The sequence below is a fragment of the Podarcis erhardii genome, assembly GCF_964252035.2.
Source record: "Podarcis erhardii genome assembly, chromosome: 2".
In the NCBI taxonomy this organism is placed as follows: Eukaryota; Metazoa; Chordata; class Lepidosauria; order Squamata; family Lacertidae; genus Podarcis; species Podarcis erhardii.
The window spans coordinates 56,896,481-56,924,397 of NC_138498.1; the positions used below are offsets into that span (position 1 = coordinate 56,896,481).

General features: G+C 41.8%; 1 protein-coding gene across 3 annotated transcripts; it reads left to right on the top strand.

The window, feature by feature from the left end:
* KIF3A (kinesin family member 3A) lies at positions 1-27,466 on the top strand. 3 transcript variants are annotated; one of them, XM_081850150.1, is made up of 19 exons: positions 1-190; positions 4,333-4,606; positions 5,933-6,077; positions 6,744-6,828; positions 7,225-7,330; positions 7,977-8,116; positions 9,050-9,247; positions 10,370-10,544; positions 11,986-12,087; positions 15,468-15,539; positions 17,172-17,180; positions 18,273-18,429; positions 19,791-19,971; positions 20,972-21,082; positions 23,943-24,068; positions 24,730-24,783; positions 26,172-26,240; positions 26,394-26,518; positions 27,238-27,466. In XM_081850150.1, exons 1-19 carry the CDS (start codon positions 185-187, stop codon positions 27,284-27,286), a joined length of 2,184 nt encoding a protein of 727 aa, XP_081706276.1. In that variant the 5' UTR covers positions 1-184; the 3' UTR covers positions 27,287-27,466. The 3 variants fall into 3 exon arrangements, with proteins under 3 accessions (XP_081706276.1, XP_081706277.1, XP_081706278.1); XM_081850151.1 differs by lacking the exon at positions 15,468-15,539 and having other exon boundaries at positions 3-190; XM_081850152.1 differs by lacking the exons at positions 15,468-15,539; positions 17,172-17,180 and having other exon boundaries at positions 3-190.
* Positions 27,467-27,917: the final 451 nt, after the last annotated feature.

Consider the following 27,917-nt stretch of genomic DNA (forward strand, 5'->3'; position numbering starts at 1 on the left):
TCGGCGCAGGCGCACTGGGGCCGGCTATTGTGTTAACCATTATTGTAGCGAAGCGGACGGGCTGCTGCCGGCCTCCTGTTCCCTCAACGCCCCGCAGTCCCGGGCCGGAGCCCCTCCAGCCCCGCTGAGTCCAGCGCAGGCAGGCAGGCAGGCAGGCAGGCAGGCAGGCAGGCAGGCAGGCAAGATGCCGGTGAGAGACCGCGCTCCCCCTTTCCCTTCCCCGCCCTCCCTGCTTCCCTGCGCGCTGCGGGTCCGTTGCTAGGGGCGGCGCCGGCGGGTGAAGGGCCGGGAGGGCGGCGGGCTGCAGGGCTTCCGCAGGGGGCGGCCGGGCGGTTCTGCAGGCTTATGGGCCGGGGGTGGTGGCTTCGCATGCATTAAACGTGTTGCTGCTGCTGCTGCTGCTGTTAATAATGTCTACCTTACTGGAGTCAATAACATCTGCCTCACCTATGCTATTAATATCTATCTACCTTATGTATAATATCTACCTTACAGCGGATTTTTTAAAAAGAAAAAGCTACCTACAGAACCGATTGGAAAATTCGCAGTAAAAGCATGTGGGCTGTTGTGAATATTACATATGTATGTGTGTTTGTGTATACATGCATACATATACAGTGCTTTTTTCTGGGGGGACGCAGGGGGACACATACCCCTAAACATTTTGTGAACCTTTGTACTTTTGCCCATTTACTGTACTTATTTTTCCCGATGTGAACTATGAAATGGGGATTTTCTTGAATCAAAATGAGAGTACCCCTAAACGTTTTTTAAAGAAAAAAAGCACTGTACACACACAAATATAGAGAGAGAGAGCGCCCCGGGGAGATGACTTAGGTGCTGCTAATGCAGCCGTTTGACTTCACATCATTGATGTCTCTCAAGACAGATGGATGCCAACCATATATATGTATGTATACTGTTCATTGGGCCTGGGCCCTGAAGGCAGTTCTCAAAAGTGAGATTCCTGCAGTATGAAGCCGCAAATTCAGAATGAAATCATCATGCGATTACTTGTTGTGATGCTGTGGATAGATGTACCTCACTGAGCAGGGCCTTCCCTGAAGGCAGTTTTCAAAACAAGGTTTTTGCAGATTGTGGCCATGTTTAAATATGCAATAAAATCATGTGATTATTTGTTGTGATGTTGTGGACATATGCCATACTGGGTAGGGACCCTTGAAAGGCAGCTTTCAAAATGAATTCCACAATAAAATTGTGTGGTGTCATATGGTGATCACAGTCAATGCCTTCAGCCTTAAGGCAGAACAAGTTTTGTTATTTACAGTACTGTGTGCATTGGTGACTGGATAGGTTATCCTGTGTTGAATTAAGCCCTGACTCAGTTTTGTATGTTGGGGAAGTCTGTGGAATAAGTGTTTTCTGGGAGATGTGATTGCAAAAATAAAAGTAAAATATATTTAAAAGATGATCCCAGAAATCAAATTTAGCCTGCAAAAGTCATTGAAATCTCCTCAGGTTGACTTAGTATGGCTTATGTTAATTTTGCTTACATTAGAATATCATGCCTTATACCTACATCCGTGCTGTGAACTTTCACTGAGGCTGTTCATTTACTTTTTTTGAAGCAAAACCAACATTTTTTCCTGTTGTTACAGATGTCACAATGTATGTGTAGTTGAACTTACCGCTGAGTCAGAGCCTTTTAATGCATTCTGTTGTGTCTAAGTAAAAGCCTTTTGATGTGTTTGTGATTTCCTTGCTGTGAAGTCATATGCATCCTCTGTAAAGCTGTAGCAACTTTATTAAACGTGTATGCTGTTCTACAGCAAGACTTCCTGGCAATTTAGCGTGAAAGTCTAGACATCAGAGTTGTCTCAAAATTGGTTAAACTGTGGCTCTCCAGGTGTTGCTGGCTTTTAACCCCCCATCATCCAATGGGGGTTATCACCATCCTAACAATGGTGACTGGATTTGATGTGAATTGTATTTAGCAACATTTGGGTGAAGTGTGGGTTTCGACTGCTGATAAGTAGGAGTGGTCAAAGGGTTTACGAATGCACACACACATAGGGAATTTTGCAGGACCCTTCCAGATGGCACCCACCAAAGTGGATGCAAGCACATAGGTAAATTAAGGAGCGGATGAAAAACCTTGCCAATACTGCTATTGCTTTTCATAGAAGGACCATTTGCCTATGCCTTTGCTCAGATTTATGATTCTGAGATATGTAATATAGAGAACCAGGCCTTTGGCTGGTTGACATTTGATGCCCTTTTGAAGGGGGGGGTTGTTGGATTGTATTTGTTTTTATTATGTATTTTGTGTTTTTTATACTGTATTTTTTTGTTGTGAGCCACCTGAGATCTACAGGTATAGGGTGGTATACAATTAATAATAATTTAAACAATACATATTGGCGGAGGATGACATGGAGGCTAAGGCTTCAGTCTTAACTCCACTTACCTGGGAGTAAACCCTATTGAATCAATAGGACTGACTTCTAAGTAGATATGGTTAGGATTGTACTGTTGATGCTTAAATTGCCCATATACCACCTTGTGCAAATGCATATCTGACTTAGAATTCTAGAATTGAAAGGAGTATTGCAGGCTATCTAGTCCAACCACTAAGCTTGCTGCAAGAAATCCAGAACTAGGTCATCCCCAGCAAGTTGCTGTTCAGCCTCTTGCTTGAAAACCTTCATCAAGCAAGACCCCCAACCCTATTCTGGGTAATTGGTGCTAATGTCAAATTGTTCAGGCAGTTCTGCTAGTGTTCAAATATTAGCCCATTTGAGCTAATGTCTGTGGCAGCAGATAACAAGTCTTTGCCCTCTTCTGTGTGATAGCCCTTCAGTTTTTTGAAGAGTATATAGTCCCCATCAGTTTTTCTTTTCTTTTCTAGGCTAAATATACTCAGTTCCTTCAGTCTTTCCTCATAAGACCATCTTTGTTGTTCAGTCTTTCCTCCTGACCATCTTTGTTGCCTTGCTTTGAACCCATATTTCAGTTTGTGCCCTTCTTTAAGCATGGCATCCATGACTGGACATGGTACAGTATTCCAAATGAAGTTGGACTGATTAATGGAGTTTAAAATCACATTTGCCTTGTTTGCAGCTGCATCACACTACTGACTCATGTCCAGTCCGTAACCAGCTACAGTCCTGAGATCATTTTCACCTGAAATGCTGCCAGGGCAAATATCTTTCATCCGAGACTTGCATATTCAATTTTTTAATTTTCTTTTCACTTTTGCATAAATGCAGAACTTCACAGTTTTATTTTGTTAGCTTTTTGTTTTAAATCATTTTGTTTACAAACATGTATATCAAATAATATTGATATTGGCAATGTTCTTTCACTGCATGGTATTTATAATATGGTTCACCTAGAAAAAAAATCTCAGTGTAAATCTTTTACTTGGCAAATGTAACACATTTAAATATGGTGTAAACCCTTTTGGAATTTGGGGATTTTACAAAAAAATCTGCAATGCAGTTTGACTTAATTTTGAAACATGTATGCTGCAATCCAAAGAGATATTGGTGCTCCAATATTCTGGCGTCACCCTCTTTTTTGGTCTGTTGATGTTCTCTTTCATTTGGAGAATCTGGGGAAGCATCTTTGAACTCAGGGAAGTTTGGGAAAGGGCCTATAGTTCTGCTCACCATGGCAAGTACAATAAGTTCCAGCCTTCGCCTTAACTTAGCTGGAAATGAACCCTAAAGTTGTGCATTTAAGTCTTTGGAGATACAGCGCAAGTGCACAACAAGTGTGGGGATGATGATCCTCTGCCTCAATTCCAAGGTTGGGACAGGTTCAGGCCCTGATCTTGGAGCACTGAAACAAGCCCCAGACCAGGAGAGGGATGAATAATTCTTCCAGTGGTACAGGGTACCTCTTAATCTGCTGGGTAATCCCTGCTCCCTCCCCTGCTTTTTTAAAAAAAAAATAAATCTTATATCTTGAGAATAAAAGTGTACAAGTATCTAAAACAAGCATCTACAATAAATTTAAGCAAAGGTCGATTTTTCAGTTTCTTGTAGACCTTTTCCCAAGCTTAGAGCTGATATGGGAAGCATGGGAGAGTCCGTGGCCATCGAAGGAAAGTGTGGTGAAGTCAGGGTCAAGTCCTTTCCTCAAAACCACTTTGGGTACGGGGCAGAGGCAACCACAAATTTTGAGCAGGTACCAAGGCACACAAAAAAGTTGAAGGGCCTTGAATTTGAGGGATCATTGTAACAGTATGCTGTTTCTCTGCCATCAGAAATAGTTGTTATCTAGTAGGTGGTGATTACAGATCACTGCCTTAGAGCTTTGCTTCTTTCATGAATTATAATTGGTTATTTTCTTTCTTTCTTTATGTAGATTAACAAATCCGAGAAGTCGGACAATTCTGATAATGTTAAGGTTGTTGTTCGCTGCCGGCCTTTCAATGAACGGGAGAAAGCAATGTGTTACAAGATGGCAGTTAATGTCGACGAAATGCGAGGCACTATTACTGTCCATAAAACAGATTCTTCCAATGAACCTCCCAAGACATTTACATTTGATACCGTTTTTGGACCAGAGAGCAAACAACTTGATGTTTATAATTTAACTGCAAGGCCAATTATTGACTCTGTTCTAGAAGGTTATAATGGTAAGTGCTTCTTTGTTGCATAAAAATGATGGTATGAGGGACTTCGTTTTGTAGTAAACATCCTTCTAGAGCTGACCCTTGTTTTATTAAGCATTGCAAATATCCCTGTTCACACACTTACATAATATTCATCCTTCTGCATTATAATCTCCTCTTAGAATCATATCTAGTCCCCATCAGACAGCATGTAGATTTCCTCTCCTTGTTGCAGAGGCAACTTTTGTTTAGAGAAATAGTTGTGTCCAGGGATAGCCAACATGGTACCTTCCAGATACAGTTGGACTACCAACACCCACCAGCCTGTTCAGACCTTGGGCTCTATTGCACTCCTCTTTCCCCTTTCTTCTTTCAGTGATGCTGTAAGGAGGAGACTGGCAGGGTCTGTTTCCTGTTAACAGCAACTGCATCCCGCTCACAGTAAAAAGTCAGGATCATGAAACACAGGTCCTAGCTTTGTCCAATAAGCCATAGTTTAAACGAAACTACTAATATTCCCACAGCTGCATTAAAGGAGGAGATGGGCAAGGTCAAAGTTTTAGCAAGCTCATTGACATAGCACTGAACCATAGTTTAGCATTGTGTCCATGCCAGGACATGACACCATCCCTGACTTTTCACTTGCTGTTTCTCCAATTCCTGTTATAGGCCTGTTCTCACATTATGTATGTATGTATGTATCTATGAATGAATGAATGAATTTGGATACATATACTTGAGTCGTCCCCCCCACCTTCTGGTGTGTAAGTTGCATTCATATAGAAACCTTGAAGTTTTGTTTTGTTTTTAAGGCGAGAGAGAGAGACCTTATTATGGGACTCTGTACCCTTCGTAGTAAATGGGGAAGGTGTGTATTTTGCACTTAGTACAGTAATGTGTACCCTACTATGACAAGTAAGGTGAATTTTGGGCCTGTGTTAGAATTAGAGGAGGGTGTTACTGAACTTGTACATGGAGGCTGCTAGTTAATACTGCTGAGAAAAAAATCCATTAAAAATCAGTTTTAATGGGTTTCCCCTTCTGTGCTTGTCCTATTGATACATGCTTTCTTGATAAGTAACAATTTTCTTCCACAGTCTAGTGAAACTGACCAGAGGTAATGTTAAATTTCAATCCTCAGTTTAAATGAAATATGAAGAGATGGTTTAGTGAAGGCAAAACTAAGGAGGTAGGAGTGTGTTAGGTTCGCTGTGGCTGGTGCACGTCATGCTAAGCTAAACCATGATTATTATTATTTCATACCCAACCATTGCTATTTACATTGTATTGTCTTAATAGTGCTGGTGGTGTCCAAGAAAGGATTAACAACTTCTCTGCCCTATATTGCAGGCACCATTTTTGCTTATGGACAAACTGGAACGGGGAAAACATTTACTATGGAAGGTGTCCGGGCTGTTCCAGAACTCAGGGGGATCATTCCAAATTCTTTTGCTCATATTTTTGGCCACATTGCAAAGGCAGAAGGTGATACAAGGTAAATCACTTAATTGCTTTCCTCCCCCCCAAACCCTAAAACACCAGTGCTGGGTGAGGCCAATGGCCAAAACTAATCCAGCAACCTGTTTCAACACATTCTCAGCTGGATGCTTCCTGGAAGCCCACAATCAAGGCAGTCTGTTGCATTTCCCCTTCATCTGGTATTTAGGGTGTTAGGTTAGACTGAGGTTTGGATTACTTGTGAACATGGAGGTTGCAGTTTAGCTATTTGTGCTATTATGTCTACCCAAAACCATCCTCCATGAATTTGTCTGATTTCCTACTAAAGCCACTGGTCATGGTCACATCCTGTGACGGTGAATTTCACCAATATGTGTTATACAAAGAAATATCCTTTGTATGTGCTGGATCTACTGTTTCTCAGTTTCATTACATGGTCACATTCTAATGTGAGGATGATTATTTTCTCTCTCTGTGACATCATTGTTTTGTAATCTTGCATCATGATCCCACTTTGGCTGCATCTTGTCCCCCAAAGTCAAAAATGCTTTCACATTTTCCTACAGGAAACATGCTCCAACCTCCTGATTGAAATAAGATCCCTTCATTATTAGTTTTATATCAGTCTCGTGTTTTGTATATTTGCTTGTAAGAACAAATTAATTCTGAATATGTTCTTTTTTCTGGGTGCATTAAACTTCAGGTTTTTGGTCAGAGTCTCTTACTTGGAAATCTACAATGAGGAAGTGCGAGACCTGCTGGGGAAGGACCAGACACAGAGGCTGGAGGTAAGCGCCAATAACTTTTAAACTAGTGAGCAATGGGAATAGTATAACAAAATTACTAATGGGCAAATACAAAGTGTTGTATCCAAATGTCACTCCACTCATCAGAAAACTCTTCACCCCAGCAACAGCTTCTGTGAATGAAAGAGTGAAGGAAATTATGTTTTGCAAATTCTCACTTTCTTCTTCACCCTCTCTCATGGTGTTCCAAAAATTCCTTAATCCTCTGGAATTTATTTGGTGAAAAGTAAGTGAAAATTGCCTTTCCCCCCCTCCACCTTCCATTCACAGAAGCTTCCACTCAGAGTCTCTTCTGTGAGCAGAGGGACACAGGGCAGTATTTCTTTAAAGGCTGTTTTTAGGCGCTTTCCCAAAATGACTGCCTGATTTATCTTATAGGTTAAAGAACGACCTGATGTGGGAGTCTATATCAAAGATCTTTCAGCTTATGTTGTAAACAATGCGGATGACATGGACAGAATTATGACACTTGGTCACAAAAACCGTAAGTTGCACATAGCCACCTAGCTGTTCTTGCCTCCGTTATGTGTGGTCGACACATTATGTCTCTGAGGTGGGCACGGCTGCAAGTTCCATTGCACAGTCAGAAATCCTTGGGCTGACAGAAAGATTTAGTTGGATACCATCCAATTATTGCAGCTTTTCTAAATTATTAATTTGCATACCAACCACTATCCAAGCAGTTCACAGTGGATGCTTTTATTTTTGTAATTACCCTATACATCAGGTTAAACTGAGAGATAGGTTGACTTGTCTAAGTCTAGTAAGGCTACTCAGTTTCATAACTGAGGAAGGATTTGGTTCAAATCTTATCAATATACTACACTGGCTCTTCAGCTGAGCTCTTATGCTCTTGTGGAAAAGAAGAGACACGCCATCCAATTTAGGAAAATACACAATACCTGAATGTTTTTGAAACAATAATCTGGGCAAAGTGTTGCAGTTGCTCTGGTAGTGTCAAAACAGTGTTATTTCAGTTGGGGTGCTGTTATTGTTTCACATGTTATTATTGTTATGCATCTTTGTGCATTTATATTGTAAATTGCCCTGTGATCCTCAGTTGAAGGGCAGTATAAAAATTTAATTTTTTTTAAATGGAATTGTTAACATAAGCCTTTACTTGTACATAGGTTCTGTTGGTGCCACTAATATGAATGAGCACAGTTCCCGTTCCCATGCTATCTTTACAATTACAATTGAGTGCAGTGAGAAGGGTGTTGATGGGAATATACATGTGCGCATGGGCAAACTGCACTTAGTAGACCTTGCGGTAAGTTGCTACATTCATTTCTTGCGGAGAAGTTGCTGCATGCATTTCTGATGCCGCTGTCTTGGGCTGTCTTAACACGAGGGCTGAGATGCCATCACAGGCATCACAGGAGACCCTTCTTTCAGAGCCATCTTGTGCGGGTACTCAAAAGCAAGTGTGTCTGTATTAAGTGGTGCTTACTCACAAAAGATTGCTGGCTCAAAGCATTGGGACAACCTGGTCAAATTCACCCAAGCTCAGTTGCAAGGAAGAAGAAGACCATAACTTTGCAGGAAGAGTCTTAAAAGCTTTCACTATGTAACTATCATTAAAATTGTGGAGGATGAGGATCTGTGGCATGTTTTCTTCTGGGAATTGATTCTTGGTTTGTTGGAAAAATGTAGTAGGTTCCCTTAGATCAGTTGAAACGTCTGTGTCCTAGCTGGACTTTTTCGGCCTCCCAGTGTTTAAAATACAGTGTTTGTTCCTGAAAATCCTCAAATAAAAAAACAGTATATCTGGAACTTTATTTGCCTTTCAGCCTGTGTGCCTTTTATAACCCACAGCAATCATGATCTGCCCCTCTGGCTCTGCAATAATGAGGGCTAGGAATGTTTTATTTAATAAAAATGATCCCACTGTTCCCTCTTCCTGCAGTGCAGTAGCTTTGTAATACTTCTTTTTCTTCTTGTTTTCAAGTCTAGCAGTTGTTATTTTAGGGATGTCATCTGCCCTGGGGTTCCTTGCAGTGTTTCTGGGGTGCAGCTTTTGAGTCATACACCAAGTATGAACTTCTTGATTAAGTGAAGTTTCCCCTTTCCTTGTTTTATTCAAATAGGCAACCCCATTCTTTCCTTTTCTAGCTGCTTTGCAGTGTTCTCTGCTCTCATTTGCAGAAAATGCTTGTGCTGGGATTTTCCATCCCTTCTAAATTTCTCCCCTCTCTTTTTCAAGGGATCAGAGAGGCAAGCAAAAACTGGAGCCACTGGGCAACGACTAAAGGAAGCTACCAAAATCAACCTTTCCCTCTCTACCCTTGGGAATGTCATTTCTGCATTAGTGGATGGAAAGAGCACTCATGTGCCTTACCGGAACTCTAAACTGACTCGACTGCTACAGGATTCCCTTGGAGGCAACTCTAAAACTATGATGGTAATGATGAGAATGTCACATTCAGTTCCATAATGCTCTAGTGAGCCGAGGCAACAGCTTGTTGTAATAGCTGCTATTGCTACTTCTCCTTTATGCTCCTTCCCAAGGAGTTTCCACACAGCACTTTCTCCCTCCTTCCCATTTTGTCCTCACTTAGCTGTGATTTCAGTTGGGCAGCTTGTACAATATGCCACACCAGCCCTTAATGGGAATTTTTTTAAGTATGTGTTTTGCTGCAAAATTGTGTGTGGGATTCAGTTAAGTTGCTGTATACATGGAACAATGTCTGCTAGTACAGCTGAACTCCCCCCGTCCTTATGTGCTCCCATATACCTTAAATCTTCTCTGGCTCAGGTTTGGGGGGCATGTGGGGGAAGGAAAGGGGGAAGGTCTTGTTGCACAAGTAAACCTCTGTCTGCATGCGTACCCCACTTAGCGCTACCTTGAATTCCACCCTCTATTTATAAGTAATATATACAATATGGGGTATGAATGTAAAGTTTTAGCTTTCCATGTTTAGGGTTTGGGTTAGCATAATTCTTGAAAGCATGATAAAGCAGGCAAATGCATACAGAAACATTTTTTTTAGCCTGGTGTGTTTAGTATAATGTAGGAAGCGTTACCAATTGGTGAAGCAGACACAAACCACATCGATAAATAACTTTATACATTTCTGTGCATTAAAGGAAAGGTGCTAGTTCAGGCAGTAGAGCATGAAACTCTTAATCTCAAGATCATGGGTTTGAGCCCCACATTGGCAAAAGATTCCTGCATTGCAGGGGGTTGGACTAGATTCTGTGATTCTATGGAGCCACCTCTTTATATATTAGGCTTCCTAACTGGAGTGCCCCCTGTATAAGTTCAGGCCAAACCTGGGCACAGGAATTTGTGAACCAAGTAGGGGTCTCTAACAGCCGGACAACAGACATTTGGCCTTCTGTTATGCTTTGGGCTGAGATCTGTAGAGCAGCTCCATGGCCAACAGATGACAAAACTTTCCCCTAAATGTGATCACTGTGCTGTGCAGTCTGTAGAATTGACTTTGTTTTTCTTCAAACTGTAGTTTTCTAGGCTCTTGCTTCCACCCAGCTTTTTGTACATAGCTTTATTCTTCTTTCTTAGTGTGCAAACATTGGTCCAGCAGACTACAATTACGACGAGACTATCAGCACTCTGCGATATGCCAACCGTGCCAAGAACATCAAGAATAAGGCTAGAATTAATGAAGATCCAAAGGATGCTTTGCTTCGCCAATTTCAAAAAGAAATTGAAGAACTTAAGAAAAAGTTGGAGGAAGGTAACCTGCCAACTCTTTTCTACCAGTTCTTTTTCAATAGAGATTACAAGCAGGTAGTAGAAATAGCACTGAGTGTCGAAATTACCTTTATAATTTTCCAAATGGCAGAGAAATTCTGATTGTTAAAATGCTTAAAGATTTTGAACCTGTCCTCATAGGAAGGCGTGGGGAACCTTTGGCCCTCCAGGTGTTGCTGAACTACAACTCCCATCTGCCCTAGCGAGCATGGACAATGGCCAGGGGTGATGGGAATTGTAGTTTGGCAACATGGAGGGCCAAAGGTTCCCCAGACCTGCTGTGGGGTGTACAGAATGACACCCCCTTTAATCCTCACAACCTTTTGAGGTGGGTTAGTGAGAGTGAGCAACTGACCCCTAAGCCATTGTGTTAGAACCCGAGTATTCCCAAATCTAAGTCAAGTACTTGAACCACTACATCATACTTGCTCTGAACTTCAAATTAGTGCTTAATTCCTTTCAGTAAAATATTACATCTGCCCACTAGATGGCACCTGGAGCTAAGAGTAGATTGCCGGTTACTTGTTTTTCTTTGTTTAGGCTTGCCTGCAACTAGTGTTTTACTTATTTAACAAAATTTATATGCTGCTTGATTGAAAGTAGAACCTATAAGTGGTTCACACACAAAAACCACATTAAAATTGTTAATAAAAAGTGTTTAAAAAGTATTTTTATAATTAAAATTGACAGTTAAGCTAAAAGCAAATTAAAACACATGTTAACTATTACATGTCTGGATACATTTGCCTAAATAAAAATACTTTTAGCAGGCACTAAAAATAATAATACAGAGGTTCCCAAACTGGTCTACAGACAACCAGTAGTCTATAAGTTTCATTCAAGTGGTCTGGTGAGCAGTAGCTGAAAATGTAGTGCACTAAACATACTGATTTCTAATTATATTTTTATTGCTTCTCTTATACTGTATCTTATATTTTATTAGTTGTTCTATGAAATTCTAACTGTAATACAAAAAGACACAATGTAATAAATAAAAAGCAATAGAAATCACACAGCATCTAGCACAGCTCAATACAATTGTTACAATAGGTAGAAAAATCATTAAGTGGCTTGCTAAGATTCTTTGATATTTTCACATGGTCCACCCGGAGGAAAAGTCTGGAAACTACTGAAGGCACAGCAAAGGCACCTGCCTGATGTCAAAGGATACAGCAAAATCAATTTGATAAAGACCAGGCCCACATCCAGCTGCTAATGGTAGTCTGTTTGGTCTGCCAGGCTTCCTTGCAGTCCAATTTTCTAGGAAGGGTGGGAAAGGAAATTGGATGGAACTAGGGTGTTTTAAATTAAGATAATGAAGTGTATGGGTGCCTCGCTAATGGAACAATAAGCTGTAGATGAGCACTGACTGAAGAGTGTCTGTTTCTTGGATAAGCCGCTAAAAAAACACAATAATACCATAGGGGAAGAGATCTCTGGCTCTGAGACGAGTGGCTCTGAAGATGATGATGAAGATGATGATGGGGAGATTGGAGAAGATGGAGAAAAGCGAAAGAAGCGAAGAGGTAAGGTGCTGAAAAAATAGCTGCAGTTAGCCTTTTAATTATCTGTATTTTGCTGTAATTATCATGGCTCTTTTAGAAGTGTTGGAATTGCTTACTTAAAAGATAAATGCTGTTTCCGCTTGCACAACACACTTGTGCTAGTTTTCTTGAATAACGTGGCTCTTAAGTGACATAGTTCAGGAATTCACAGGTATTTGAGTACTTGGTTGATTTTTTTCTCAGCAATTGTAACAGGGAGGGTGCACGGGTAGTCGGATAATCTGGGTTGTATGAAATGCTATAAACTGTCAAGGGTTGTGCATATCAAGGTGGTCACTGTCTTGTCTCAATACTTTGGTGTACTTAGTACAGGCTTTTTTATTTTAGGATATACACTTGACTCTTGAAAATACTACTGGAAAGCAAGCTCCACTGAACCAACATGTTAGTGCCTGGATTTTGATTGTGTAGCTGGAGAGATCTAGCTGTGAACATATTTGATATTCAGCCACAGTTGCCAAGGAGTTTGCTGTATGGGCCTCTCTGTGTTTATGCCATGCTCATTCCTAAGGAAACACCTTGCCACATCTGCAAATCTGTTGCATCCTTCTGTTATCTTCCTTTTGGGAATGAGGGAGCAGTGGTGATGGGTCTTTTAATCATTTCTTTCTAAAGACAGTTGCCTTATACTGAGAGACCCACTGGGCCATCTAGCTCAGCATTGTGTGCACTGATTTGCAACAGCTCTCCGGGGTGTGACTGAGGTCTATCCCAGGCCTCCTTGAACATGCTAGGGATGGAACCAGGGACCACTGGCATTCTGTTTTCTCTGTAAATAGAAATCCATATATTTTATCCATAACAACATAATCCAAACAACATAATCATAAACCTGAAATAATTTCATCCATTTAAACCACATGCAAAGTCATGATTTTAACACTGAGCCCTCACAGCACATTTTTAAACTAGTGTGAAAAGAAAATTGAAGTTCAATCCCAAGTTATCAGTATAACTTGATGCATTCTGTAAACTAATTTCAGGCTTACATGCAAGCAGATTAGGCAAAAGTGATGCTCCCATCTATACTTTTTACCTTTGGCTAAAGAAGCAAATAATTAAATTGATTTAAACATGAATCAACTGAATACTTTGAAGTTTTTGCAAACTTTTTCTTGTTAAATAAGCCTCTTGTAGCACCAAGGATATTGACCAGATCCTCACACTCATGCGTTTCCTCACTGTGACACCCCATGCTGGGAGGTCTTGCACTTATTTGGACATATTTAAAACATATGCAGCTGCATATTGGACCTGCCAGAGAACAGGGCAAGGAGATTCTGTGGCTAACTGAATGCAGAATCTCTTGGTTGGAATGTTGTTGTCTTCATAAGTGCTGGGGAACCTATGGTCCACAGGCCTAGTAGGGCAAGACAGTGGTCCTAATTAAGACTTTAAAACTGTTTTCCCCAAGTCACACCCACCTGCCCAACAGTTGACATCAAATGTGACATCAGGTGTGGGACAACTAAAGACATGCTTGGATTTGGGTGCGCCAGGCAGTTTCCCATTAGTAGTTCTCTAGTGCAGCCAATGGGGCTGTGCTCAATGCCCATCAGCTGATGGGTTTCTTCACCTTTGAAGGAGATGATCTCAGTGCCAGCTGGGAGGGCCCTGCCAGCACTGAGCCATGGAGGGTGGGGGAAGTAAAGATCCGGTTCCCAGCACCCAATCTATATGCATTAAGGTGATACGCAACCCTGAATTTTCTTTATCTTTACCATGCATGGCAGAGGGATAGAATGCCTGAACAGGCCTTGTGTTATATCTGTTTAAATCATGAGTAGCTCAATGGGTCAAAATCCTTCCTGCATTAGAAAAACAAATAGGTGTCTGCTCTGTTGACATTCCTTCAGTGGGTTTCTGTCTTCTGCTTAGATTGGTGTGTGTTTTTGTGCAACTAGTGCTCATTTATGGGTCTGAAAAGCTAGTATTGCTAGATGGTCTGTCTGATCTGTGTTCTCATTCTGAAACAGTGGGTATTTAATAAAAATCCTGACAATTTCCTTGATCACAGTGAAGAGGAGCAGGCTTATTTATGGTCATGCTGCCTCCAGATTTGTTCCGGTTTCAGAGCAGTGTGCAGGCTTGTTGCAAGATCTCTGATCCCATTCAGTTCTGAGCGGAAGAGTCACTCTCATTTAGTAATAACAACTGCTGGCTTTATTCTTACCCAAGATGATTTCTTATTGTCGGGCAGCTAAGATGAAACTAAGATGTTTCTGAGGGTGAAGCTACCTGCCTATGTCATCATAACAGTAATTTTGAAGCTAGTTTTTCAAAAACTGCTTCATTGCCCATCCGTCACCGTGTTCCACTCAACTGCCAGAGTTTTGTGGGAACAAAGAGGTTCTAAAGTAACAGATAGGTAGCCGTGTTGGTCTGTCATGGTCAAAACAAAATAAAAAAATTCCTTCCAGTAGCACCTTAAAGACCAACTGAGTTAGTTCTAGGTATGAGCTTTCGTGTGCATGCACACTTCTTCAGATACCTGAAGAAGTGTGCATGCACACGAAAGCTCATACCTAGAACTAACTCAGTTGGTCTTTAAGGTGCTACTGGAAGGAATTTTTTTATTTTGTTCTAAAGTAAGTGATGGTGCTGTTTGAACCAAATTAAGCACACAGCTTACCAGTTATCCCTGTACACGTGAAAACATGCACAGCTATTCATTAGTTTTGTGACAGGGATTGGCATGGGGAAGATGGATTTGAGTCTCAAAATAATGGTCCGAAGAAGGAAATTATTTAACCTGTTGGATGGGATATGGTGCCTATTGCATTCTTTCACATTCTCATGAGATGTAATTCAGAAGTGCAGTCCCCCTCCACATGCTCAATTATTGACTTGAGGTTAAATGTAAATCTTGGCTGCATCCCTTTGAGCCGTAGACCATGGGGTGCTACCATTCAGATGTCTTTGTTCCAATGTTAAAGGTCTGCGTCCTTTTCCTTCTTCCAGATTGCGTCCTTGTTCAGTTTCCCATTTATTCATTGCTAGTCACAGTTAATAAGTGACCCAACACCGAAACTGTTTTATTGAAAAACACCACATTGACTGCTAGAAGAAGTGAGAGAGGCACACTTTCCCCGAGACCAAGGCAACTGTCAATTGCCTCAGTTGATTATTATTTTTTATCTAAGCCACTAAGATGACTTGGGTCAATCAGTCATGTGCAACACTGCAGCTGTACACAGGAAGACGATGAAAATGGGATTGTGCAACATGAAACCAGTCTCTCTGAGCTTCTTGTCCTTTAGAGCTAATGCTTAGCATGTGTTTCTTTCATCTTGTTTCTTCTTTCTTGGGTTTTCCATGGGGCCTGCTTCTCTGTTTTCCAGGCAGTAGCAGCAGCAGTAGTTCAGAGTCTACATGCTCTGTCATAGAGAAACCTCTGGATAAATCCTTCACTAGTGAGTGGGAGCTCTTTGGTCATCCAGTGAAGTTTTGGCCTTTCCATAACCTTTGCACTCTTTGTTTTGATGCTGCATTTTGCTCCCTGTCCACAACATTGGTTTTGTTCTGAGTGAAATGTGAATTCTTCCCCACCCACCTACCCAAGTTAAAGCATGTTTTTTATTTCCCTTTGCTGCTGCAAACTTCTTGTGGAGGGTGGTGGGGAGAGAACTGTTTGAGATTAATCTTTGGCTAAATAGCCGAGGACGGCAAGAATGCATGTTAGTACTGGTCATATAAGGTGGCAGGAAACGAGTGGATTTTTTGGCATTGGGTGATGTTCTCTAAAATCATATCTTTATACTGATATACAGTCATATATATTTCAGTAGGATGTTAACAATCTTTCTCTAGATATATATATATTGGAAAAGTTGCTAAGCAAGTGTGCATAGTTCTGTAATCTTCCAGAAAACTGGCGGAAACTCTTTTATCGCTAAACAAGAAAAAACTTCACACTCCTTTCCTGGGCCAAAAAGCTCTGCTTGCGCAGAGGCCACTTCCCATCATCCTCTACAATATGTGTTGGCATTTCTCCTTCTGCACATCAGAAGGAGTGACTGGGAAATCCCTCCACCCGTGGGACTTACTGTGTATCTTGGAGCTGCTAAGTTGCAGCATTTAACTGTTGTGGGTAGACATGTCAATTTTGGTGCTGATGAGGTAGAACAGGGTTCAAGGGTTTTTTATTAGGCCCTTTTCATTAACAGTTGGAAACAAATGAGCTGCATCTTCTGCTTCTAACCACTGATCTTAATCACAACGGGATGTTCTCATTTGAAGAACACTTTCGGTCCGCAAAATAACCTTGAGCTTGAAAGGAGCGTGTGGCATAGATTGGGCTTTCAGGTTTTAACAAAAACTGTTCTTCCCATTCTGTGACCTCTTTCCCCCTTTCCTGTTCTTTGCATGTTGCATGTTTTCATTGCATTTGTTCCTTCTCCCCCAATGCTACTACTTCTCTTTGATGGCACCAGCTAAAATTTACCACTTTGCCTCTGTGGAAGCACCTGAGTTTCTAGAAACAAAACTGTGCAACTCCCAGCTGAAATTAACATTGAAATCTTATGAACTCTCCTACATGTGTGATTGGTCATGTGAGATGCAACAGCCGATTGGCAATTTGCTCAAACGCCAAGTAAGCTTAACTGGACATTTATGGCAATTGGCTACGTCAACATGCTCTGGTTTTAACTGAGGGTAGTAGATCACCCTCTTGGATGTTTCTTAGAGCATGATCTTTGTGAGAGGCTTGCAGCTTGAACAGCAGAATTTAGCATAATATTGTTGAGAGAAACAATGTTATCCTCCAATGTACTGAAGATTAATGATACTCTTCAGTATAATTTGGGGCAGCGATGATCACATTTAATCTTGCATTTTGGAGTTTTAATTTGCTGGTTTTTCTTTTCTTTTTGTCTATGGAAGCATATTTTGATGAATGCTTTTACTTAAGATCTTGTTTCTTTTTTTCTTTTTGTAAAACAAATCAAGCCAATAATGTGTTTCTTTTTTCCCTCCCCACCCACTTCCTTTGTGCGTGTGCTGCCTCTCTGCGATTTGTTTGCCTCTTCCTCTTAAAATGCAAGATCAATCAGGTTGGTGTGTTTGATTTGCACTCCATCTAATACAGTTGAAACTGCTTAATATTTTGTTAAGAATGCCTAGCTTTTTCTCTCAGACCTCCATTCAAGATGCCCCCAAATATCTTAGACAGTGTTAATGGATCCAATGCAGTTCTACACTGAACTGTCACCACTTGAGCAAAGCTTTTCTGTGTGTGACATTATCCAAATGTAGCTGTGGGAAAGAGCAAGGGTAGTCTAAGGGATTTCCCCTTACAGCAGCAATAAAACTGTTGCTCCTTTTCAAGATATAATCAGTCTAGATGTATCCAGATAGCCTAAGATGTGGGGGCAAGAGAGGGGAGAGCAAAATGGGGCAAACAAAGTAATGATTCCTTCCCCCCACCCTTCTTTTTCTTCCCTCAAATCGCAGTGCAAAGAGTTTTCTTTTGGTTTTGCAAACCTGCTTTTAGCTTTTGTACCCCTTCTGTCACATTAATTTTGTTCCTTCATACATATATCTTTTATTTTTCTGTTATTCTGACTATATACATTCTAATTATTAGTTTTAAAGTGCTGGCCTCTTTAGGTACATGTGGCTGTTGTGTGTCTTTTAAAGTAACTTCCAAATTGATTGAGTTACAGAAAACATTCTGCAATTAATTTGATATACAACTGTCCTTTTCTAAATCAGCAATTTATTCCCTGTTACAATTCTTCATTCCAATCACTGATTCTCAGCAGATGATTGTTATGATAATTATTTGGGTTTTTAAAAATCACTCACGCCTCTAAATAAATTAGAATTCTGTTATATGGCTAGAGGACATTTTTGAGGGCAAATGCTCCAGGGCAAATATTTTGATAAAACTTTCAGCTCCTAGTAAATAATTAAAAAACAATCACTAAGATGGAGCAGGGCTATCACCAGTGTTGTTCTTTCTTTCTCTTACAGTTGTGCATTCCTGTAGCTTCTGAGTTAATAGTAGCAGCCGTAGGCTCTTTAATTCTTGTTATAACAACTAATCTAATTTTTTTAATGATAATTCACATATTGGGACTATGTATGTATGTATGTATGTATATGCTTGATTTATTTAAACCTGCACTTGGCTCTCCTGAAAGGAAAGAAGAAAGTTTCTCCTGACAAGATGATAGAGATGCAAGCGAAGATTGATGAAGAAAGGAAGGCTCTTGAAACAAAGCTTGATATGGAAGAAGAAGAAAGAAACAAGGCCCGGGCAGAGCTGGAAAAGCGGGAGAAAGACCTGCTTAAAGCACAGTGAGCAATGCTGAAATTGGAATAGAATCATGTTTGCCGTTTGTATAGAATTACATGGTTGTAATCCTGTGAAGCAAATCGGTATGATTGTCGGGCTCAGGCTGAGAGAAAGTGGCCTGCCTAAGGCTCCATCGTGATTTTATAGCAGGAGTGACATTCAAATCCAGGACTTCCTGCTTCATAGCTCAGTCTCTTAGGTGGCACAGCTCATTGGTGATAAGGGCATGTTGAGATTTGGTTTGAGATGTGGTTGGGGGCATTTCAAGTGCATTTGGGATCTTGGCAAGGTCCCCAAAGTGGGAGGATTTGAATTGTATGTACACGTGTGTACACACACAGAGACACACACACACACACACTGCTTGCCTGTCAAGGTATAGAAGTTAACTTATGAAGCATCTTGCTCACAGTGGCAATAGACCAGACATGGCCCTCCAGATGTTTTGGGACTACAACTTCCATAATCCCTAGCTAACGGGACCAGTGGTCAGGGATGATGGGAATTGTAGTCCCAAAACATCTGGAGAGCCGAGTTTGGCCATACCTGCAATAGACCCTGCCTTGCAACAGCTCATTGACACTTTGGGCATGCGTACTTTATCATGCACTCTAAAAACCTTCTTTGGGAGACTTGCACACTCCAAAGACCCCAAATGTAACTGGAATGCTCATGCATACACCCCACACATACAGTTGCATTTTTCATATCCCTCTTTTGTGATTGTTCACAGGCTAAAGAAAGCTTTCTCTCTTCCTCTCCATCCCACCCTCTACAGACTTTCAGGCCATGCATTCCAAACATGCATTCCTTGCCTACATGCAGTTCTCCAATATGTACAACTTCCCCCGCACCACAGATATACTGTGGGGCTGTTCAGATGTTAGTCTGTACCAAGGAGAGTTGACGGGGTTTAATAAAGCCTCTGTTGTCTAATGCTCTCCCCTGCCCCCCACAGTTTGCACAGTTCTACAGAAGATGCTAAATAAATAAAGAGAACTGGGAGTGGGGACAAGATCTAGAACCTTCTGTCTTGCCCTCTTTGCAAACATCTTGAGAGCACAGCAGGACAGCAAACTAACAGAGATTTTTGAGAGAACAGGGTGAGACTGTCTCCTTCTAGCAGCCCCTAGTGGATTGAAAAGTAGGCCCTGTTCAGCCCAGCTAAATTTAAGCAAGCACTAAGGAACAGGCTTAAGTCTTCCTACAGTGGTTGCTTGTTTTCTTACATTTATTTATTAGATTTAAAGGAAACTGTTTGGGATTTCGGGCATGCAGTGTGGGGGGCCCTCAACTGAAGTTGGAGATCTGTATGTAGCTTTAGAATCGTTACGATTCCCCCTCCCTTCCTGTTTTTATCCAGGCAAGAACATCAGTCTCTTCTGGAGAAGTTGTCAGCCTTGGAAAAGAAAGTGATCGTGGGAGGTGTGGACTTACTGGCAAAAGCAGAGGAGCAGGAGAAGCTTCTAGAAGAATCCAACATGGAGCTGGAAGAGCGTAGGAAAAGAGCAGAGCAGCTCCGGAGGGAGCTTGAAGAGAAAGAGGTTGGATTTTGCTGCCCTGTTCAATTGCTGTGTTTTGAAAAGGCATTCACAGTACTTTTCTTTACCTGCATGTTGTGCATGTGCAGGCAAGACGAAGGCACATTTGAAATGAGAGGCAGGAGATGGTATCGACGTTTGTAGAACATGGTGATCCCTGAAAGATTAGATATCTTCCGCTTTAGTGTGCTATCACACTTGCTCAAGATAGGTGTTTCTGTTTGGTGTCTGAAAGATTCCTGTCCATGTTGAGGGAATAAGCTTGTCCAGATTACAAACGATTAGAGAGAATTTGGCTCTAGTGCCAGGGGAAACTTTTCCGTCTACACGCCCTGGCTGTAGAACTGGGCCCAGAAACTAAAATGTGCAGGAGCTCAGCATGCATCACTGCAAGAACTTCAGTAGAGGTAGCAGAGGCACTTGAGTGGGAGCCACAGAAATGGCGTCAGAGCTTTACAAAGGGGGAAAAAAGAATAGTGGGTTAACTTCCATAAAGGCTGTCCCAGTGAAGGGAAGGATAGAGAGGAATGGGAGTAAGAGAACAGCAAGCTGAAAGAAGGATGCTTCAGACTTTGCAGGGCTTGAGGAGGTAGAAGCTGGCAATAAAGAAAAGAGTGACACCTTTTTCTCTCCTTGGCTGCTTCAACATCCTATGGTCTTTTAAATGGGTTTGTGGAAGGTGCTTATTTCTTTGTTTTTGTTATGCATTTTGTGTTCTCATTTTGTATTTTTATGCTGTAAACTGCTCTATGATGAAGAGCAGCATACAAATTTAATAAATAGTGATAACAACTTGCCAGTAGAGACTTTTGAAACAAAGTGATGGTGTGGGGACAAAATGGAGGTGAGGTGGTGCTGTGAGGCAGCCGTTTACATAGGATTCCTACATACACTTGTTAAGTGAATCATCCCCAAAAGCCAGGACTGAATAGCACCCTCCCACCAGCACATCACTTTGGACAATTCTGTCTAACTTGTGGCATTTTTAATAATTTGCAAACAGCAAGAGCGTTTGGACATTGAGGAAAAGTACACCAGCCTTCAGGAGGAAGCACAAGGGAAGACCAAGAAGCTGAAAAAAGTCTGGACAATGCTAATGGCAGCCAAGTCAGAGGTCAGTGTCATAAAGTGTCATAAAGTGTCATAAAGATATGAACATGCAAATGGCCCTTGACTCTTGTACAAAGAAAAGGTGGTGTTGCTCATGTTGGGAGTAAGAAAGAACCACAGAAGGAAATAGCATGGAGTGTGTGAGAGTCATATGGCTGTTCCAGAGTATTTGGTTATTTACGTAAGTGAACACATATACTGTTAGTATATGCTAACAATGCACACATATACAGGGTCATCAGTGTGCAGTGTGCCTTACATGATAACGTAAGCATTAAAAAAAATATTGGAAAGAGCTCACTTAATTTTCCTTGCCAGGTGAGATGAGGTTGGTGGCAACAGGGGGGTGGGGGGCTTCTCAGTGGTTATGTCTCACCTGTGAAATGCTTTCCCCTGACTGGTACAAGAGTTACCACCCATCTTTTTGTTTTAGAAGTCAAGTAAAACTTTTTTCTTCTCTCGGGTTTTTGATGGTTTCATTGACTTATTTTTTTAAAAAAATAATATTTATTACTTTTAAACACTACAAAAAAGGAAAGAAAAAAGAAAAAAAAGACAATACAATATAAAAAGATTACACAACACTAACACAATAAACTAAACAAAACAAAACAAAGACAGTTTAGCACACATTATACAATTTCAGTATCTTATCTTTCATTCACTTGTTTCAATGACCTCCTCACACCTCCCTTTTTGTATTCCACTTCTATTAATTGTTTCAGCAATTCCTTTCCCTCTTCCTCTATTTTCTGTCCTATAATTATCTTAACATATTCTAGCCTTATTTTTCCTTTAATACTCTAATAATCTATTTATACCTAATTCCTTATAACATTTCTACTAAAGCCATATAACTTCATTCCAACATTTTTCTAACATTCATTAATTTTACAATATTTCTATAAATAGTCTTTAAACTTTTTTCCAATCTTCTTCCACCGACTCTTCTCCCTGGTCTCGGATTCTGCCAGTCATTTCCGCCTATTCCATATAGTCCATCAACCTGGTGATCTTCTGTCCGATGCTCTTAGCTCTTTTCCAAGTCCCTTCTGCAGATCTTCTTCGTATTTATACAAAAACTTTACTTTGTCTTCTACTGATCTTATTTTTATTTTCCTTCCTTTAAAGCTGAAGAAGTTTTATTGACTTATTTAATGTTTTGTTAGCTTTTAATTGTTTTTATAAGTCTTATGCTATTACATTGATTTTATTTCAGTTTATTCTTCTTCTGCTTAAGTTTTATTATCCTCTGAGTGCCCCTTTAGTGAAAGTGCGCAGCACAAAAAAATGCTCTGCTATTTGTAAGCCTCAATAATCGATAGCTTATAAAAATGGCACCTGTTGAGTTAATAACTTGAAATTTGGCATACATGATTTGCCTGATGAGGTCTGGGAATGAGCTGAATTTCAAATTGATTCACTAAAAATTTCTACAGGAAAGCCAGCTTAAGCAAGCTGAAGATCCCTTTTTACTGCTATGTTTATTATACCAGTATATCATATGTTTGTTTTTTTCCAATTTTGATTAAAACTACTGGTGGACTTTATTCAGACTTGTCAAAGAAGATGCACTTTCATTGGTTTGGTGAAGTTCTGAGAAGCAGTTCAAAAGTAATTTTTTTTTAAGCCTGTGGCAGTAACTAAATTTTGAAGTGAAAATTTCCCAGGGCTTCAGTGTTTGCTAAGGGAGCCACCTGGTGGATAATGTAAGCAATGCCTCTTTCTCTAGCTATGGGATATACAGTAGTACCTCCTGTTGCGGATGGGATCCGTTCCGGAGCTGCAGTCAGATCCCGAGGTTTCCGCAACCGGAGGAACCGCTTCTGCGCATGCATGTGTGGCAAAACACTTCCAGATTTGTCACTTTCGCAACCCGAAGTTTACATTACCCAAGGGTAACGTAAGCCAAGGTGCTACTGTAACAGAATGGTGCAATGGTTAGGTAAAAGATTGTCAATCTTTTCAGGCTTCTAGGCACATTTTGAAAATGAGAAACTATTGTGGGGGGTCACAACGCACAACCATGTGTGTACGTTCCCCCCTTGCCCCACTCAACACTGCAGCACCCTCCTACACACACTGACACAAATGTGCATACCCCTCTAAGGATGGCGAAGGGTGCTAGAAGAGGGTCCCTCTGCATAGTTCCTTCTCAAAATTTCTCTAGCAATACAGTAAGCTTGGATGCTTTATAAGACCATATGAGATCCAGACAACATGGGACATCTTCGTTGGTCCCTTCATCCTCCCAATCTGGCGTTGGGCCTGAAAGACCAAGGAAGTGAGCACTATTTCTGTTGATTTTGAAGAACAACCATTTACAGAGCACATCTGTTAAGACATCAGCATAAGCCTCCACGCTTGGGTCAATATGAAGGAGCCTTAATGCTGGTGCTAAACTGGCATGCTTTTTGTTGATCAAGTCATGCCTGTTGGCTTCATCATTGTTTTCCTTATTCTTCTGTGAGCTAATTTGAATGTCCTTTTAATTGAAAGTGGCCAAAAAATAAATAAAAAGTAGGTTTCCTTAACTTCCTTAACCGGTAATTTTCATTTGCTGGAATTACTTTCCACCAAATGGTTAGAATGGGGAGAAAGAATAATGGAGAAGATGAAAACAAATTAATGCTTGTTCGTTTTTAAAACCACCAGATGGAAGGGGCTTTGACAGGTACAAGTTCATTCTCTCAGAATGAACTGAACATGAAAACACTCTTTAAGTATGATGCCAGGTTTGGCATGGGATGATAACGATTATCTTTACACCACGAGCTTTATGTGTCTGGTTGAATAGTCCATTTCTTAGTGGATGATCCTGGTTGTCACTTCCTGATGGCTTGCTTTATAATTGGTATTCATAGATGGCAGATTTGCAACAAGAACATCAGAGAGAAATTGAAGGCTTATTGGAGAACATTCGACAGCTCAGCAGGGAGCTTCGTCTTCAAATGCTTATCATTGACAACTTTATACCTCAGGATTATCAGGTACAATAACTGAAGGAGCCCTGTATTTGTTTTGAGAGATTGAGCAATAATGACCCCGGAAGCGGCCTTTTTCACCCTCAGGACCAGTTATGTTAACAGAAGCTGTATACTTGCACCTCCCTTAGCATAGTTTCCCAAGCTGCCCTTGTTGTGTCTGAATCTCAGACAGGGCCAGCTTACCCATAGGTGCTAGGGGTGTGGAGCACCCAGGCGCCAGGCTCTCAGGGGCGTCAGGCCGAGAGTCCAGGGCCGAGATTTGGAGTCCGGGGATTGAAGAGCCAGGCCAGTCAACAGCCACTGCTGAGTGGAGCAGAGCCCTTCAGAGCGCCACAGGCTTTTATGCTGCGGGTGCTGAGGCAGCTGGCCAGCTACGCCCTCTTGCGCACCTGGGATTGGCGGCCTGTCGAGAGGCCCACCTAGCGCATGCACGCACACTGCTCACATGAGGCGCACAGCTTCCCTCCCAAGCCTCTGTGGGGATTGCTCTCCTCCCTCTGCCCGCAGTGGCATGGGAGAGAGTTGCGTGCCCCCCCCCAAAAGCTTAACAACTTAGGGGCGCTGGGCAGTTTTTTGCACCCCGGCGCCGCTAAAGATGGCCCTGATCTCAGAGGTCATGCACCTGTGTTACTTTCCCCCCTTCTCTTCTGATTTTTCTTTCAAGGAAATGATTGAAAACTACGTTCACTGGAATGAAGATATTGGAGAATGGCAGCTGGTACGTAAGCACAGCTGCAATGCATGGGAACAGTGATGGGAAACCCAGTGGCGGTCATCAGGGTGGTGGCAGCACATACCTAGTCATCTGTCACTGCATCTGTTGGTGTGGCTTACTGGGATGTGGAAGGACAGCAAAGTCCGTACAGTGCTAAACTATAGGCACAGCTACTCAGGGCTTCCATCAGTGCATATGCACTGCACCAACTTCATCCCTCTCCAGTAAGCCTCAGCAGCTCTGGTGATAGGAGGTCAGGTAAGCTCTATTGCCCTGCCAGCTGCTACCAGGGCAACATTAGGACAGCCTGAAGGACCTTGATCTTTTATGTTATACCCCCTTTATTATCAGGACTTCCCATATTGTGTTGCTAGACACAAAAGCAGTAACCTACCTGAGTCATTTTTTTATTATCCAGTATAAAATAAGTGGTCCACTCTTTCCATTAGATGGAATATCTGTGTCTTACATCTGCTTGTGAAATGTTTTTGCCAGGGAGGCTCACCTGGCGCCTTCGTTACATATCTTTAGGCACCAGGCAAAAACACTTCTCTTCTCCCAGGCCTTTCCAATCTATGGCCTATTTAAATAAATTATCTATGTGGGGTGGGTGTTTTTATACTGTAAATGGCCCTCTGAACCTCAGATAAAGGGTGGTATAAAAATGTAATTACCGTATTTTTCGCCCTATAGGACGCACTTTTTCCCCTCCAAAAATGAAGGGGAAATGTGTGTGCATCCTATGGAGCGAATGCAGGCTTTCGCTGAAGCCTGGAGAGCGAGAGGGGTCGGTGCGCACCGACCCCTCTCGCTCTCCAGGCTTCAAGAGAGCTGCAGCGCCAGCCCCACAAGGTCGGGGGACAGCGGGGAGGCGGAATGCCGCCATCCCACTGTCTCCCGATGTGGTTTGGAGGCTGACGGCGGGGAGACGCGTGCTTCTCCCCGCCGCCAGCCCCGCAAGCTCCGGGGACAGCGGGGAGGCGCAGCGCGTCTTCCCGCTGTCCCCGGACCTGGTCTGCAGGCGGGCGGCGGGGAGAAGAGCGCTTCTCCCCGCTGCTGGCCCCACAAGCGCCTGGGGGGGGGAAATAATTCCCCCCCCTTTATTTCCCCCCAAAAAAACTTGGTGCGTCCTATGGGGCGAAAAATACGGTAATAAATTCAAATGAATAAGCACCCGAGCCCTGTCAACACTGACTTCACTGATTTTGGTGCATGGCCAGGATTGCACCCTTGCAGTGCTTCTGGGCACATTGAGGAGAAAACCTGCCTCTTTTCAAATTGCCGAGATTGCCCTCCTTGCGACCAAGGAAGCCAGAGACCTCCCAGCAGTGTGGTTACTTGGCACAATATCTAATTTCCTTCCTTATCTTCTTCTCTTTTTTTCTTTTAAGAAATGTGTGGCATATACCGGAAATAATATGAGAAAACAGACTCCCGTGCCAGATAAAAAGGAAAAAGATGTAAGTGATCCTTTGCAAATGTAGGCTGGTGCAGCCCACCCTTTTCCAGCTTTCTACACTTGCATTTTTTGTATAATTTCCTTCAACTTTGATGCTATACTTTGGTATGACCCACAAATGTCCACTCACAGTGTCTGTTTGGCCCCTCCCCAGCCCTTTGAGGTGGACCTTTCCCATGTATATCTAGCTTATACAGAAGAAAGCCTGAGACAGTCTTTGCTGAAACTCGAGAGACCAAGGACTTCCAAAGGCCGATCAAGACCCAAAACTGGCAGAAGGTAAGACTGCTATAGGATATTGTGTTTTGCACCATCTTGAAACTTCATCATCACTCCCATTCTGTTCAATGCCAAATAAAAACTCAGTGAATGCCCATGTTGCATGTCTGAAGCTGTCCTAAAATTGCAAAATTTGAGGGTGTCTTTGCTGTGTGCATACCAGGGCCAAAGGATTCCGTTTGTGAATGTTGTCAACATTCACTCTGCTTGGGGAACCAGTGAAAGATTATAGAAGTGAAATAAAAGTAGCTCTCAAATGGAATGTGGTTGCAATTAGGAGAATTGAAGCCACTGGCCACCCACAAGTTTACAAGTGGGCAAGAATCTTTTCTCTCCCAAGAGGATATATTTTTAGCCCAGGGCAGTACTGAACTTAAAGCTGTATTTAGGGACATTGCTTCCCTAAAAGTATATTAGATTAATCTACGGCAAATTATACTCCCTGCCCCCCCCCAACCTCTTTCCTCTCCCTGCCCTTGAATCCATGGTTGCTATTGATTACGACACATGTTTAACATGTTTTAAGCATTTTTTAAAACATGTCAGTGTAAGCACCTTTTAAATGTTTCGTTGTGACCATGTGCATACCTTAAATGGGGGAATCTTAGCTTCCTCCTGAAATCAGCCTGGTTTCTAGATTTTGTTGTCTGTTATGTGCACTTTGATTTGACAGCATTAATTTCTCTCTTCATATAACTTTCCTTCTCCTCTCCAAACAGAAAACGTTCTGCCAAATCAGGCGCTGTGATCGAGTCATTGCTCCAGTAGACTCTGACAGTGGTGGGACTGCAATAAAGATTAGTGTGTGGCTTAATACTTGGCCCAAATATGCAGATTCTCGTTTCTGGAGATCGCAGAAGAGTTTTGATGTTTGGTTGACACAGAAGTAGCTATAAAGGGCTACACTTGTGTCTTGGAGACAACAAGAAATACATTTGTTTCCCTTGATTTGCTTTTATGTCATCTGTTACATGTATATTATGTTCAATCTAAACCAGATTGTGACTGTAAATTTGTCAATGTTACTAATCCTGCTTCGGGCATTATGCAGGTGAAGCTGTTGAGGATATATGGTGTGTTTAAAATGAACTGAATTGACTGGAAAAGGTTTTGTGTGTGACTGAATTTTAATCAGAATAGCCCTGTTGTGAGTAGATAACCAGGATTCCACATCCTGATAGACCTGTTTTGCTTCCATTTGCCTCTTGTGTTGTTCTGCCTTTGCGCCACTGCAGACTTATTCTGGTAGCTGCAAGTTCTTGGGATGCTCTGAATCCCCTTCTGTCTTAAGTATCCCCTACCACATATGTGCAAATAACTTATTAATTTCTTCAGCATGTACTTCATGTGCATAGACTTTTCTCCATATTGTTATACAAAGATGGACTGTTGTAGACCT

Bases quoted from the DNA above. Each gene is read 5' to 3' on its own strand.
- KIF3A (XM_081850150.1), top strand. The intron at 6,078-6,743 runs GTAAATCACTTA...ATTAAACTTCAG, and splicing joins AAGGCAGAAGGTGATACAAG to GTTTTTGGTCAGAGTCTCTT. The intron at 26,519-27,237 runs GTAAGACTGCTA...CTCTCCAAACAG, and splicing joins AGACCCAAAACTGGCAGAAG to AAAACGTTCTGCCAAATCAG.